The sequence below is a fragment of the Candoia aspera genome, chromosome 4, assembly GCF_035149785.1.
Source record: "Candoia aspera isolate rCanAsp1 chromosome 4, rCanAsp1.hap2, whole genome shotgun sequence".
NCBI classification, from domain to species: domain Eukaryota; kingdom Metazoa; phylum Chordata; class Lepidosauria; order Squamata; family Boidae; genus Candoia; species Candoia aspera.
In genome coordinates this window covers 68,307,673-68,321,894 of record NC_086156.1, presented here as the reverse complement: position 1 = coordinate 68,321,894, position 14,222 = coordinate 68,307,673, and the positions used below count along the sequence as shown (strand labels likewise).

At 40.7% G+C, this 14,222-nt stretch overlaps 1 protein-coding gene across 1 annotated transcript in view; it reads right to left on the bottom strand.

Moving 5' to 3' along the window:
- The window catches only part of HGSNAT (heparan-alpha-glucosaminide N-acetyltransferase), a 43,448-nt gene that overhangs the window by 14,971 nt on the left and 14,255 nt on the right, over positions 1–14,222 (bottom strand). The window contains exons 5-7 of the mRNA XM_063300354.1: positions 9,381–9,450; positions 8,894–8,963; positions 614–723 (exon numbers count right to left, since the gene is read on the bottom strand). Coding sequence (XP_063156424.1) covers positions 614–723; positions 8,894–8,963; positions 9,381–9,450 — 250 coding nt within the window. The remainder of the gene's footprint in view (positions 1–613; positions 724–8,893; positions 8,964–9,380; positions 9,451–14,222) is intronic.

Genomic DNA, 14,222 nt, shown 5'->3' with positions numbered 1-14,222 from the left:
CGGCGATCATGACACTGACACACTCTCGTGCACATGTTTCAAAATGATGTGTTATTGCAGCTATTTTTACTCCCCACAAATGCTTTTGAAGTCAATATGGAGTGTATCTATCTTATATCTGCCTACAATTTAGATTTTCTCAAAAGAAAAATGATGCAGCAGCCTCCCAGTTAAAAAAAAGAAAATGAAAGGAAAATGGAAAGTCCTCCCTAGTCCCCAAAATGAAAGTCTGATCAGTGCTAAAACAGGCATGATGTTGCTCAAAGGCACCAGGTTGGTGATCCCAGCCAAAAGAGCCTCAGTTGTTCAACAGACAACAGCCTAACAGGAAATCAGAACCTCCAAAACCAAGGTAATGATTTCTGTTAGCTCAGGGACACATGAGGTAAATCTACAGCTGGGTGCAGTTCCTTAACACAGCTAAGAAACAGGAAGTGTCCAGACTGTACCAGTTCTTACTTTTCTATTGCTCTGCTATTACTTACGGTATCTCTTTCTAGGATAAGTGGGTTCCACTCTTGGTAGCTGCTACTACTGCACAAAGTAACACCAGAAGCCTTAGCTGATAATATCCTTGAAGACATTTACAGAAAAATTGTAAGGAATTATTTACCCTCTGAAGGTATCCAGGGAACGAAGTCTCTGTAAAGAGGAAGCAGTGTTCCATACTCCTACTGGGAGATCACCACCAATGGAATCTGTTCTGCTTGGGGATCCAAGCTCCTGAAAAATAAAGGAGACAAGGAAAGATTAGCAATGAAAACTTAGTTAATAAGATTAGTAAGCCTGAAAACTTCAGCAAAGGATCGTTACCTCGTTGTAGTGCTGGAGCTTAAGCAACTCAATGATGCCATGAGCTAAACTCAGAAGGGCCACCCAAGACGGGAAGGTCGTGACAGAGAGGTCAGACTAAGTGCGATCCCTGGGGAAGGTAATGGCAACCCACCCCAGTATTCTTGCCGTGAAAACTAAATGGATCAGTACAACCAGAGATATGTCGGTATACCATCGGAAGATGAGACCCCCAGGTCGGAAGATGGTCAAAATGCTACTGGGGAGGAACAGAGGATGAGTTCAACTAGCCCCAGATGTGATGACGCAGCTAGCTCAAAGCCGAAAGGACGGCTAGCGGCTGACGGTGCTGGTGGTGAAAGGTGAATCCGATGTTCTAAGGATCAACACACCATTGGAACCTGGAATGTAAGATCTATGAGCCAGGGCAAATTGGATGTGGTTATTAGTGAGATCTCAAGATTAAAGATAGACATTTTGGGCGTCAGTGAACTGAAATGGGCTGGAATGGGCCACTTCACATCAAAGGACCACCAGATCTACTACTGTGGACAAGAGGACCACAGAAGAAATGGAGTAGCCTTCATAATTAATAGTCAAGTGGCTAAAGCAGTGCTTGGATACAATCCAAAAAACGATAGAAAGATCTCAATTCGAATTCAGGGCAAGCCATCTAACATCACAGTGATCCAAATATATGCCCCAACCACAGATGCTGAAGAAGCTGAAGTAGAGCAGTTCTATGAGGATCTGCAGCTCCTACTGGACAACACGCCTAAAAGAGATGTTATTTTCATCATGGGAGACTGGAATGCTAAGGTGGGCAGTCAAATGACACCTGGAATTACAGGTAAGCATGGCCTGGGAGAACAAAACGAAGCAGGACGCAGGCTGATAGAATTTTGCCAAGACAATTCACTCTGCATAACAAACACTCTCTTCCAACAACCTAAGAGACGGCTTTATACATGGACTTCACCAGATGGACAACACCGAAATCAGATTGATTACATCCTTTGCAGCCAAAGGTGGCGGACATCTGTACAGTCGGTAAAAACAAGGCCTGGAGCTGACTGTAGTTCAGATCACGAACTTCTTCTTGCACAATTTAGGATCAGACTAAAGAGATTAGGGAAGACCCACAGATCAGCTAGATATGAGCTCACTAATATTCCTAAGGAATATGCAGTGGAGGTGAAGAATAGATTTAAGGGACTGGACTTAGTAGATAGGGTCCCGGAAGAACTCTGGACAGAAGTTGGCAGCATTGTTCAGGAGGCGGCAACAAAATACATCCCAAAGAAAGAGAAAACCAAGAAGGCAAAATGGCTGTCTGCTGAGACACTAGAAGTAGCCCAAGAAAGAAGGAAAGCAAAAGGCAACAGTGATAGGGGGAGATATGCCCAATTAAATGCAAAATTCCAGAGGTTAGCCAGAAGAGATAAGGAATTATTTTTAAACAAGCAATGCGCAGAAGTGGAAGAAGACAATAGAATAGGAAGGACAAGAGACCTCTTCCAGAAAATTAGAAACATTGGAGGTAAATTCCAGGCAAAAATGGGTATGATCAAAAACAAAGATGGCAAGGACCTAACAGAAGAAGAAGAGATCAAGAAAAGGTGGCAAGAATATACGGAAGACCTGTATAGGAAGGATAACAATATCGGGGATAGCTTTGACAGTGTGGTCGGTGAGCTAGAGCCAGACATCCTGAAGAGTGAGGTTGAGTGGGCCTTAAGAAGCATTGCTAATAACAAGGCAACAGGAGACGACGGCATCCCAGCTGAACTGTTCAAAATCTTGCAAGATGATGCTGTCAAGGTAATGCATGCTATATGCCAGCAAATTTGGAAAACACAAGAATGGCCATCAGACTGGAAAAAATCAACTTATATCCCCATACCAAAAAAGGGAAACACTAAAGAATGTTCAAACTATCGAACAGTGGCACTCATTTCACATGCCAGTAAGGTAATGCTCAAGATCCTGCAAGGTAGACTTCAGCAGTTCATGGAGCGAGAATTGCCAGATGTACAAGCTGGGTTTAGAAAAGGCAGAGGAACTAGGGACCAAATTGCCAATATCCGCTGGATAATGGAAAAAGCCAGGGAGTTTCAGAAAAACATCTATTTCTGTTTTATTGACTATTCTAAAGCCTTTGACTGTGTGGACCATAACAAATTGTGGCAAGTCCTTAGTGGTATGGGGATACCAAGTCATCTTGTATGCCTCCTGAAGAATCTGTATAACGACCAAGTAGCAACAGTAAGAACAGACCACGGAACAACAGACTGGTTTAAGATTGGGAAAGGAGTACGGCAGGGCTGTATACTCTCACCCTACCTATTCAACTTGTATGCAGAACACATCATGCGACAAGCTGGCCTTGAGGAATCCAAGGCTGGAGTTAAAATCTCTGGAAGAAACATTAACAATCTCAGATATGCAGATGATACCACTTTGATGGCTGAAAGTGAAGAGGAACTGAGGAGCCTTATGATGAAGGTGAAAGAAGAAAGTGCAAAAGCTGGTTTGCAGCTAAACCTCAAAAAAACCAAGATTATGGCAACCAGCTTGATTGATAACTGGCAAATAGAGGGAGAAAATGTAGAAGCAGTGAAAGACTTTGTATTCCTAGGCGCAAAGATTACTGCAGATGCTGACTGCAGTCAGGAAATCAGAAGACGCTTAATCCTTGGAAGAAGAGCAATGACAAATCTCGATAAAATAGTTAAGAGCAGAGACATCACACTGACAACAAAGGCCCGCATAGTTAAAGCAATGGTGTTCCCCGTAGTAACATATGGCTGCGAGAGCTGGACCATAAGGAAGGCTGAGCGAAGGAAGATCGATGCTTTTGAACTGTGGTGTTGGAGGAAAATTCTGAGAGTGCCTTGGACTGCAAGAAGATCCAACCAGTCCATCCTCCAGGAAATAAAGCCAGACTGCTCACTTGAGGGAATGATATTAAAGGCAAAACTGAAATACTTCGGCCACATAATGAGAAGACAGGACACCCTGGAGAAGATGCTGATGCTGGGGAGAGTGGAAGGCAAAAGGAAGAGGGGCCGACCAAGGGCAAGATGGATGGATGATATTCTAGAGGTGACGGACTCGTCCCTGGGGGAGCTGGGGGTGTTGACGACCGACAGGAAGCTCTGGCGTGGGCTGGTCCATGAAGTCACGAAGAGTCGGAAGCGACTAAACGAATAAACAACAATGGCCTGGGAGAACAAAACAAAGCAGGACATAGGCTGATAGAATTTTGCCAAGACAACTCACTCTGCATAACAAACACTCTCTTCCAACAACCTAAGAGACGGCTTTATACATGGACTTCACCAGATGGACAACACCGAAATCAGATTGACTACATCCTTTGCAGCCAAAGGTGGCAGACATCTATACAGTCGGTAAAAACAAGACCTGGAGCTGACTGTAGTTCTGATCACGAACTTCTTATTGCGCAATTTAGGATCAGACTAAAGAGATTAGGGAAGACCCACAGATCAGCTAGATATGAGCTCACTAATATTCCTAAGGAATATGCAGTGGAGGTGAAGAATAGATTTAAGGGACTGGACTTAGTAGATAGGGTCCCGAAAGAACTATGGACAGAAGTTCACAACATTGGTCAGGAGGTGGAACAAAATACACCCAAAGAAAGAAAACCAAGAAGGCAAACTGGCTGTCTGCTGAGACACTAGAAGTAGCCCAAGAAAGAAGGAAAGCAAAAGGCAACAGTGATAGGGGGAGATATGCCCAATTAAATGCAAAATTCCAGAGGTTAGCCAGAAGAGATAAGGAATTATTTTTAAACAAGCAATGTGCAGAAGTGGAAGAAGACAATAGAATAGGAAGGACAAGAGACCTCTTCCAGAAAATTAGAAACATCGGAGGTAAATTCTAGGCAAAAATGGGTATGATCAAAAACAAAGATGGCAAGGACCAAACAGAAGAAGAGATCAAGAAAAGGTGGCAAGAATATATGGAAGACCTGTATAGGAAGGATAACAATATTGGGGATAGCTTTGACGGTGTGGTCAGTGAGCTAGAGCCAGACATTCTGAAGAGTGAGGTTGAATGGGCCTTAAGAAGCATTGCTAATAACAAGGCAGCAGGAGACGATGGCATCCCAGCTGAACTGTTCAAAATCTTGCAAGATGATGCTGTCAAGGTAATGCATGCTAATTTGGAAAACACAAGAATGGCCATCAGATTGGAAAAAATCAACTTATATCCCCATACCAAAAAAGGGAAACATTAAAGAATCTTCAAACTATCGAACAGTGGCACTCATTTCACATGCCAGTAAGGTAATGCTCAAGATCCTGCAAGGTAGACTTCAGCAATTCATGGAGCGAGAATTGCCAGATGTACAAGCTGGGTTTAGAAAAGGCAGAGGAACTAGGGACCAAATTGCCAGTATCCACTGGATAATGGAAAAAGCCAGGGAGTTTCAGAAAAACATCTATTTCTGTTTTATTGACTATTCTAAAGCCTTTGACTGTGTGGACCATAACAAATTGTGGCAAGTTCTTAGCGGTATGGGGATACCAAGACATCTTGTCTGCCTCCTGAAGACTCTGTATAACGACCAAGTAGCAACAGTAAGAACAGACCACGGAACAACGGACTGGTTTAAGATTGGGAAAGGAGTACGGCAGGGCTGTATATTCTCACCCTACCTATTCAACTTGTAAGCAGAACGCATCATGTGACATGCTGGGCTTGAGGAATCCAAGGCTGGAGTTAAAATCGCTGGAAGAAACATTAACAATCTCAGATATGCAGATGATACCACTTTGATGGCTGAAAGCGAAGAGGAACTGAGGAGCTTTATGATGAAGGTGAAAGAAGAAAGTGCTTAATCCTTGGGAGAAGAGCAATGACAAATCTCGATAAAATAGTTAAGAGCAGAGACATCACACTGACAACAAAGGTCCGCATAGTTAAAGCAATGGTGTTCCCCGTAGTAACATATGGCTGCGAGAGCTGGACCATAAGGAAGGCTGAGAGAAGGAAGATCGATGCTTTTGAACTGTGGTGTTGGAGGAAAATTCTGAGAGTGCCTTGGACTGCAAGAAGATCAAACCAGTCCATCCTCCAGGAAATAAAGCCAGACTGCTCACTTGAGGGAATGATATTAAAGGCAAAACTGAAATACTTTGGCCACATAATGAGAAGACAGGACACCCTGGAGAAGATCCTGATGCTAGGGAGAGTGGAGGGCAAAAGGAAGAGGGGCCGACCAAGGACAAGGTGGATGGATGATATTCTAGAGGTGATGGACTCGTCCCTGGGGGAGCTGGGGGTGTTGACGACCGACAGGAAGCTCTGGCGTGGGCTGGTCCATGAAGTCACGAAGAGTTGGAAGCGACTAAATGAATAAACAACAAAGCCTGAAAAAGGTCTTGTCTTTTCATAATATATTCTCTGTATGTATTTTCTTTCACATGCCATGTTCTGTATTGAACTGGATAATTCTAGTTCCCCAGCTTTGTGCCAATGGTCAGCATTCTGTCTTCCTTCAACCCTACCAATTTCCTATCTTTCTTGATTTTTAAATTCATTTTACAGTTTTTAAAATATTTTTAATATAGTATTTAAGGGTTTTTTTTTACTATAACCTATCTGGAAAATTGGCATGCTACAAAACAGAATTCCAGCCTCCAGTTCAATATTTCATTTGAAGAACACATACATCCAGAAGGAATATTTTGAAAAGAAATTGTTGAGGGCTGCTTAGCATTTCATTTTGAAACATGCACGAAAAATGCAATCTGGTGGGTGTTAGGCAGCATTCTGATGGGGTCAGAGTAGAGAGCAGTGAGAAGAGGGTTTTGTTTGTGCATTTGTACGTTTTGCCATTTTTGAAAGGGCTCATGAAAATACGCTAAATGCTTCATTTGTCTGTTGCATGGGTTTTATTTATTTATTTATTTATCACATTTTTCCGCCGCCCATCTCAACAATGACTCTGAGTGGTTTACAATTTTAATTTTGCCTATTTTTTTCCTCTTCTTCAGTTTTTCATCTGAATTTTTTGTATTTAAATGTTCTGGATATTTTATTTGTTCTTTTTAATTATATATTGTAGTTTGCATATACCGTTTACATTTCTAGAATGAGTATGACTATAGATGATGGCAGTAGGTAAACTCAGTCTTTTGTGAAATGGCTACTTACAATTAATCACTCCAAGACTAAAATTACAGTTTTCTTGGGAAGACTTAGCTGGCAAATAGGAACTAACAAAACAGAACAGGTTCTAGCTTTTAAATATCTTGTAGTAATTTTTCAGGCCACTTGAAGTTGGTAGAAACAATCTAGAGTCATCTCTGCCAAAGCCAACAATAGTATCAAGGTAATCCTGGGCTTTTTTCACTCTAAGGGAGGTAGATGTATATCTACTGCCTTTAAGCTCTTGAAAGCTAAATCTACAGTATATCCCAAATACTGTATGGCACAGAAATATGCAACTATAATGATCTAAAGAATCTGGAAGCTGTTCAATCTAAGTTTTTGCAAACACTCTTCCAGATTCCATGTTGTGTCCCAAAAGATCTAATTCACATGGAAAGAGGAATGATCCCATTGGAGATGAGAGCCTGTATTTGCTGTCTCTCTTATTGGCTCGAACCTCTATTGTCTGTTGGCCCACTGGCCCCACTAATTCTTCTTGATGACTTCACATCAAGATGGAAAGTAAAAATCATGGCTGACCTATATTATTTCAGCCTTTCTAGCCAGCTTTCTTTCCTAGAAAGCTTTCAGACCTGCAAACTATCTGTTCAATGTGGTTTGTTCAGCAGAGTGCAAACTTCTTTTTGGCCCGCCTTAATGTTCTACCCTCAGGAGAACATTCCCCTTGCTGTACGAAGGCATAAGGCAGTGTTTCTCAACCTCAGCAACTTTAAGCTGGGTGGACTTCAACTCCCAAATTTCCCATGGCTGGCTGGAGAATTCTGGGAGTTGAAGTCTTAAAGTTGCTGAGGTTGAGAAACACAGGCTTAAGGTTTCCTAATCTTAGAACTATGTCATGAGGAAGTCTTTTAAAGTCCTTTCTTTTATCTTAATTTTATTTTTATCTATTTTGTTTTGCCTTTATTTTTTTTCTTCGTATACATGTAATTTTTACTTAGCAGGTCTTGATGATGGTTTTATTGCTCTTATTGTATATGAGTCTGCTTTTATGTGTTGTAGCTATTTTGCTGGTCATTGATTGTAAATAAATAAAATAAAATACTTTGTTATGCTTTGTGTGGGAAAATACGTGGTTTGATATTTGGGGTTCAGAACTCAGCTCTTGGGAGTAGAGGACAAGTTAGCTGGTTTTAAGACTCATCAATCTGCTTCCTTTTTGCCTCAAGAGTTTGCCATCTCAGAAGTAGATATTTTATTATTAGTCATACCTTCAAAGCAACTATTTGGTGCCAGTGCTTCCTTTATTCTTAAATGTCCAAATGAACCCATTAATACAAACAGCTTGGGCTAATCCTGTACATTCACCACCATATCAATAGGTAATTAAGTTTGTCAAAGGAATTCAGACACATTTGGTGCTCTCTTAATTTTATTTGGCCTCATTATAGATCAAATCTTGTTAAAAACAAAAAATAGGTATAGCATTCTTCTCTAACATAACTAACTAGAGGTCAATACTAATATCACACCAGTGATATTTAGCCAACATATTTAGGCTGAAAAAACTATATCCACTTATGCGAGTATATGCTTTACTAAACTCAGATTGACTTTTATCTCTTCTTAGGCAAAATCATAAAAGAGCTATGTCATTTAATGTCTGAAGCACTTACATGAAAAGCGACTGCGGTTGAGGTGATGTCAGGTTATCTACAAATGCTTTGAAGGTTATCTGATCTATGATAGTTTTTACACAGCTATTTCATGATCATAAAGCTCTCAGGTTTTAGGATCAACATGCACATGTAAACTGATCTAAAGACAACTTTTTTGTAAAGAGAAGTATCTAGTTATCAGGCCATGTAGCTAAGCTTTCATGACTTGTGTCAGAAAACGGCTGAGTGAACTCTTAAAAATATTTTTAAATGATCATTCACACTATTAAAGAGCTTACTGAATTAATAAGTCGATCAGTTTCTCTAGGATTCATCTTTTTGTAAAGCCAATTTCTGATTGGTTCCATGCTGTAAAACAGAAATAAAAAAATATCAAACTTTATTCTTCTCATCACAATACCTATGTGATGCTCTCCTAAGATCATCATCCTGACTAAATCATCCTGAGAACATTGTCACAATAGATTCCTTCAAAGCTATTGAAATCATTCCTTCTCATAAGGAAACATTAATTATTTCTGGGAGCCAACTGGCAATCCTTCCACCCCTATATTGTTCTAAGTTGGGGGAAGAAAGTCCCCACCAAAGGCCCTCTACTTAGGAAACACAGAAAATACCTCTGCAAAATTTGTATTTTGAGAAAGGCCTCTAAGAAAATCTTAATACACTGCCATATTCCTCAATAGTTAAACTGAGGCTTAACATGCAAAGAAGGAAAAATAAAGTATACATCTGACTCACTCTCATTTTAAGATATTTACTTACTTCATGCACATCTGTCCAATCATCAGAACAGTGAAAATACCCATGTAGATGAGAAATGCAAATAAAAGAGCTGCATAAAAGAAAATACAATTTTAATTACTTCAAATAACAAAGTATACATTCTGGGGCAGATTCTTTCATACATTTAAAAAAAAGATAAAAATTAGGGTCCATTTATATTCATCAGGTTTCCAACTGAAATTACCTTATTTTATTTCCAAGGTTGGAAACAAAACTTTGTAAAAGCACAGATAAGAAAAAGATGATGTTTCGATGCTTAAGCACATTATCTAATTTTTTTCACACTCTGACCAATTTTTTGTGAAACTTCTAAATTACTCAACTCTTTCAAGAAGGATTTCACTGCAATAAACATTTTTATGTGGGCTTACAGGAAAAGGAACAGCTGAGGAAGAATAATGATTAGACATTACAGCATAGCAAGGTGTAGCTAGATGTACTGAAATATTTGGATTAAAACTACGCAAGCAAGATGAGAAAGGTAGGTTCAAATATAATCAAATAATATTATGTGACTTTTTTATTGAAGCTTTATTAATTTTTTCAAGGTATAATTAAAATACAAACTACAGAATATAGAACAGATAGAATACAAGACTAAAAAGAAACAAGAAAAACTAAAACAGTGCAGGAATAGATAGAAAAACATAAAAGACAAGTGTCTGCCAACCTTCAACACAAATATAAAAGCATATTAAAAAGTTAATCTCTTACTATTAAACGTTTAGTAACATTATTTCTCTAAAATCAAACCACTAGGGATTCCCTAGGAGATCATGATTTATTTAAGAATTATTCCAAATTCAGGCAACTTCACATTAAAGAAGTTTCATTCTTTATTTTCAGTTTAAGAACACTGTTAATGCATATATATACAGGCCTGCACATGAAACGAAGATCATAATTTTGTACCTTCTGGCCTGTATTTGAGCCTGAATGTGCAGGGGTTCCCTGAGGCCTGAAAAATATTTCAAGGGTTCACTTCCGGTGGGGACATTGCAGACTGAACAGCTGGGCCTGCGGGCTTAGTGGGCAGAACTGACAACACGTCATTTTTTTCAGGCTCAGGCAGGTTTTTCCTGAAGCCCAGGAATGTTTTTCTGGGAAAGGAAAACACTTGGAATCACCCCATCTGTCCTCTGGACAGTGGCCTGCAGCCAGAAGATAGCAAACAACATTCACACTCGACTGGTAAGAGTAGCTGGGACGTCACCATTTTCCAAGCCGTGCTGTAGCCTTAAAGGGACATTAAGACTGGCCATCCCATTTCTAAATCAGCCAATTTATACATTTTTAAGTGTATGTACCCTAAGAGAGGCTTTCTACAGCAAGGAGAAGCGGGTTCTCTTGGTGCTTATTGTAATTTTTGGGATTAATTTTTTTAAAAAAAACTTTTTAAGTTTTGGCTTGTTTTCCATCCAAATATTAAGGAGGATTGAGAGTAGATAATTGTCTCCCTTTTATTATTTTTGTACTAAATTTGAAGATATTAGCATTTTCCTACACACTGCTGTTTTGAACTTCCAATTTTCTGCTTCTACTTTCTCTGGAGAATTGTTTGCTTATCTTACTTTCACTTGCGTAAACACATTCTTTCATATCTTCGACTTTTGCTGGTTAAGCTCCTAGGGGGCGCCATAATCTACTGCTTGAGACATGGAGGACCTTAAATAGACATTCTCAGACTTCCATAGAGACTTCAAGCAGATTCTTTCTGATTCTTACCAAGTTTTTATGCAAGGCATTCAGGATATTGTGGAAATATGAGCTTTAAATGTCTCATCTGGCTGGGGACATAGTGGGTGAAATTGAGGAATTTAACAGCGTCAGGAATGTCTTGACTTCTGCTGAGAATCCTTGTTTAGCAATTGCAATTGGGACTGGCAAATTGGTTGTTACGTGAAACGGCCACTAAGTGAAAAATCGCATTACTGCGACTTTGCTTACGATTTTACTTCAGCTTTCCTTTGCTTTATAGCATCAGAAGGATACGACTCCAAACAGCTGGATGAGCCCAAACGGCGGGGAAGGCTTCCAGAACTTGACTCACAAGGAAGCTGGGTAAAAGGGCAAATCTTATAGCCCCTTTTTCCTACTCCCCAACCCTCTGGAATGCTCATCAGGGCACTGGGATAATTAGCGAGAATTAATGTTTGTATTTACATTCATAGGAGATGAAGAGATTATAAGAGAGTAAGCAGGCACACAGTGGGGAATACACATTGGAAGGAATGTGCTAGCGCCGCTGTTTGCCTAGCCAGTCACTTAGGAGGTAACAAAAGCCTTTAGTTTGAACCTGATAGGGTCTTGTCAGTGTCAGGCAGCAGCTAGCAAGTGGGAGGGTTCTAATCAACCAATTAAGGTTACAGAGCTGAGCTTGTTAACTTGCTCTTAGCACTTTTTAGGGACATGCTGCGCTCTGGAGAAAAGCAGCTTAGGAAGAGATAGCTTGTTTAGACAATCTCTGCTCTGTGGGGGGAAATAGGTCAAGCACAGGACAACATGTACTAACTGACTATAATGGCAAACACATGACTGAGAGAGATGCTGAAAAGGTTGTAAATGGGAGCATTGGCCGCAAAGTTACTTTTTCATCACCGTCGTAACTGGTCACTGTCTGAGGCACTCGCAAAATAAGGACTACCTGTATCTCTACATCTACTGCCCCTAGTGGTCAATACAGTTATAGGTGCAAAAAGCTGGTGCATGCAAAGTTGAATTCCAACATTCCCTTTCGCAATGGCTACTGCACCAGTCCGTGATTCCTTTTGCTTCACATTTCTATACTGTTGCAATCAGAGAGATCCTTGATCAGCCACTTTCTTAATCAGCTGACATAATACTTCAACATTATCTGAATTTTATACATTTCTGCTCTTGGAACTGCATGTTAATTGTTGGAACTGCAGATTTTGAGCCTAGTTGCATACTTATTTTTTACTTTTAAAAAACACTTAACAGCATCGGAAAACAGATCTACAATCTTTGGTAATTCTGGTGACCAAGGAACTTCAGTGACTGGTCTACCAAGACAAAAAGGCCTGACCATAAAAAACTGAAATATTAAGTTTATCCCTAATTTTTCAATGAAGAAACCTGGGAAATAGAATCCTCTTTCTGCCTGTGTTTCAAATCCTTAACAACTCAAATCTACGGAAGTTATTCAAATCCTAAAGGATTGTTTGATATCAGATACAGGCTGGATGAAGAAAAACAAAAGATACATCATCCAGATTACTAGAACTATGTGTTAATTGCTAGATCAAGGAACTGCCAAATGTCTTGATTGAAATGTTTAAGGGAAAAGGAGGATAGAAATCTAAAAAATAAATGAATACTGTTCCTGGTCTTTTTCAGCTGTGAAATACATAGACTCTGCCCTCTAAGTAATATGCAAGAGACTTGAATATATTCACAGTCATTCTTTATAATACCCACTTGTGGCTGCTATATGGTCTCAATTATGAAGTCCTTACTTATACTGAACAGTTTCTACAATCAATTTCAATCCCACCCCTTACATAACAGAGAGAAGACTATCCTAGGCAACTGTTGGATAAAGTCATTCAGATTCACTTGGAGTTGGACTCTAGCTGTACAGGTCCCATGGTGTTGCTTGAGGCATGGTCTTGACTGATGATGTGGGAAGAGTTTGAACCTGTTAGTCCTGATGAAGTGGACAGGGTCCTTAGAGCTGTGAGTTCAGCCACCTGTATTTTAGATCCATGTGGTGGTTAATGCTTCCTTGTGGGAAGGGGTGACTCCATTTGTCTTCAAAGAGGCAGTTGTCTGCCCTCTCCTCAAGAAGCTTCCACTGGACAATTTTCAACCAGTCTCCAACCTCCCCTTTATATGGAAGGTGGTTGGAGAAGGTGGTTGGCCTGCAGCTCCAAAGGATCCTGGGAAAAGTGGGTTATTTGTACCCTTTTCAGTTGGAATCCAGACTTGGTTATAGCACTGAGATGGCATTAATCATGCTTTTGATTATCTTTGGTGGGGGTGGGATAGGGGTATTGCATCCATCCTGGCCCTCTTTGATCTCTCAATGGCTTTTGATACCATCAGCCAGGGTATTTTTCTGGACTGGCTCAAGGGGCTGGGAATAGGAGGCACAATGTTGCAGTGGTTGTCCTTTCTCCAGGGCCTGTTGCAGTTGGGGTTGATGGTGGGGATAGGTGAGCCTGAGGTCCCTGCTTTGTGTGATTCTTCAGGGCTCTATTCTCTCACTGCTCCTGTTTAACAACTACATGAAGCTGCTGGGTGAAGTCATCCATCGTCATGGGGTAAGATATCATCAGTATACCGATGATACTCAACTATATAACTTTGCCTAGGGTCGCCCAAGTGATGCCACCAAGGTTCACTCCCAGTGTGTGGAGGCCGTTGGAATTTGCATGGGGAAAACAGGCTTGAGATTAGGTCTGAGAGGACAGAGTGGCTGTGGGTTTTGGGCCCCCTGGATTGAGAGACCTTCTATCTGTACCTCTAAATAGAGTTGCACTCTGTCATGACCTCGTTGCAAGGCACAAAGAGCCTCACAACGTGGAGCATGATCATTAAGGAAAAGGGGGAAGGAGATAATCTTTCAGGAATTAAACCAAGCACCCAAGGACACCCACACCCATGATCCCATCAACACCTGAAAGGAGGGACGTCAGAGGAGTGAAGATAAGGAGCACATGGTGCCCCGGAGAACTCAACCGTTGCAGGAAGACAAAGAGGACACCGGGGAAAACGCCCACGCAGCCATCAAGGATCCCATCAAGAGGGATCGGGGCATTGAGGGGTGGGGAAGCCCGGGGAAATACAGGAGGGTATAAA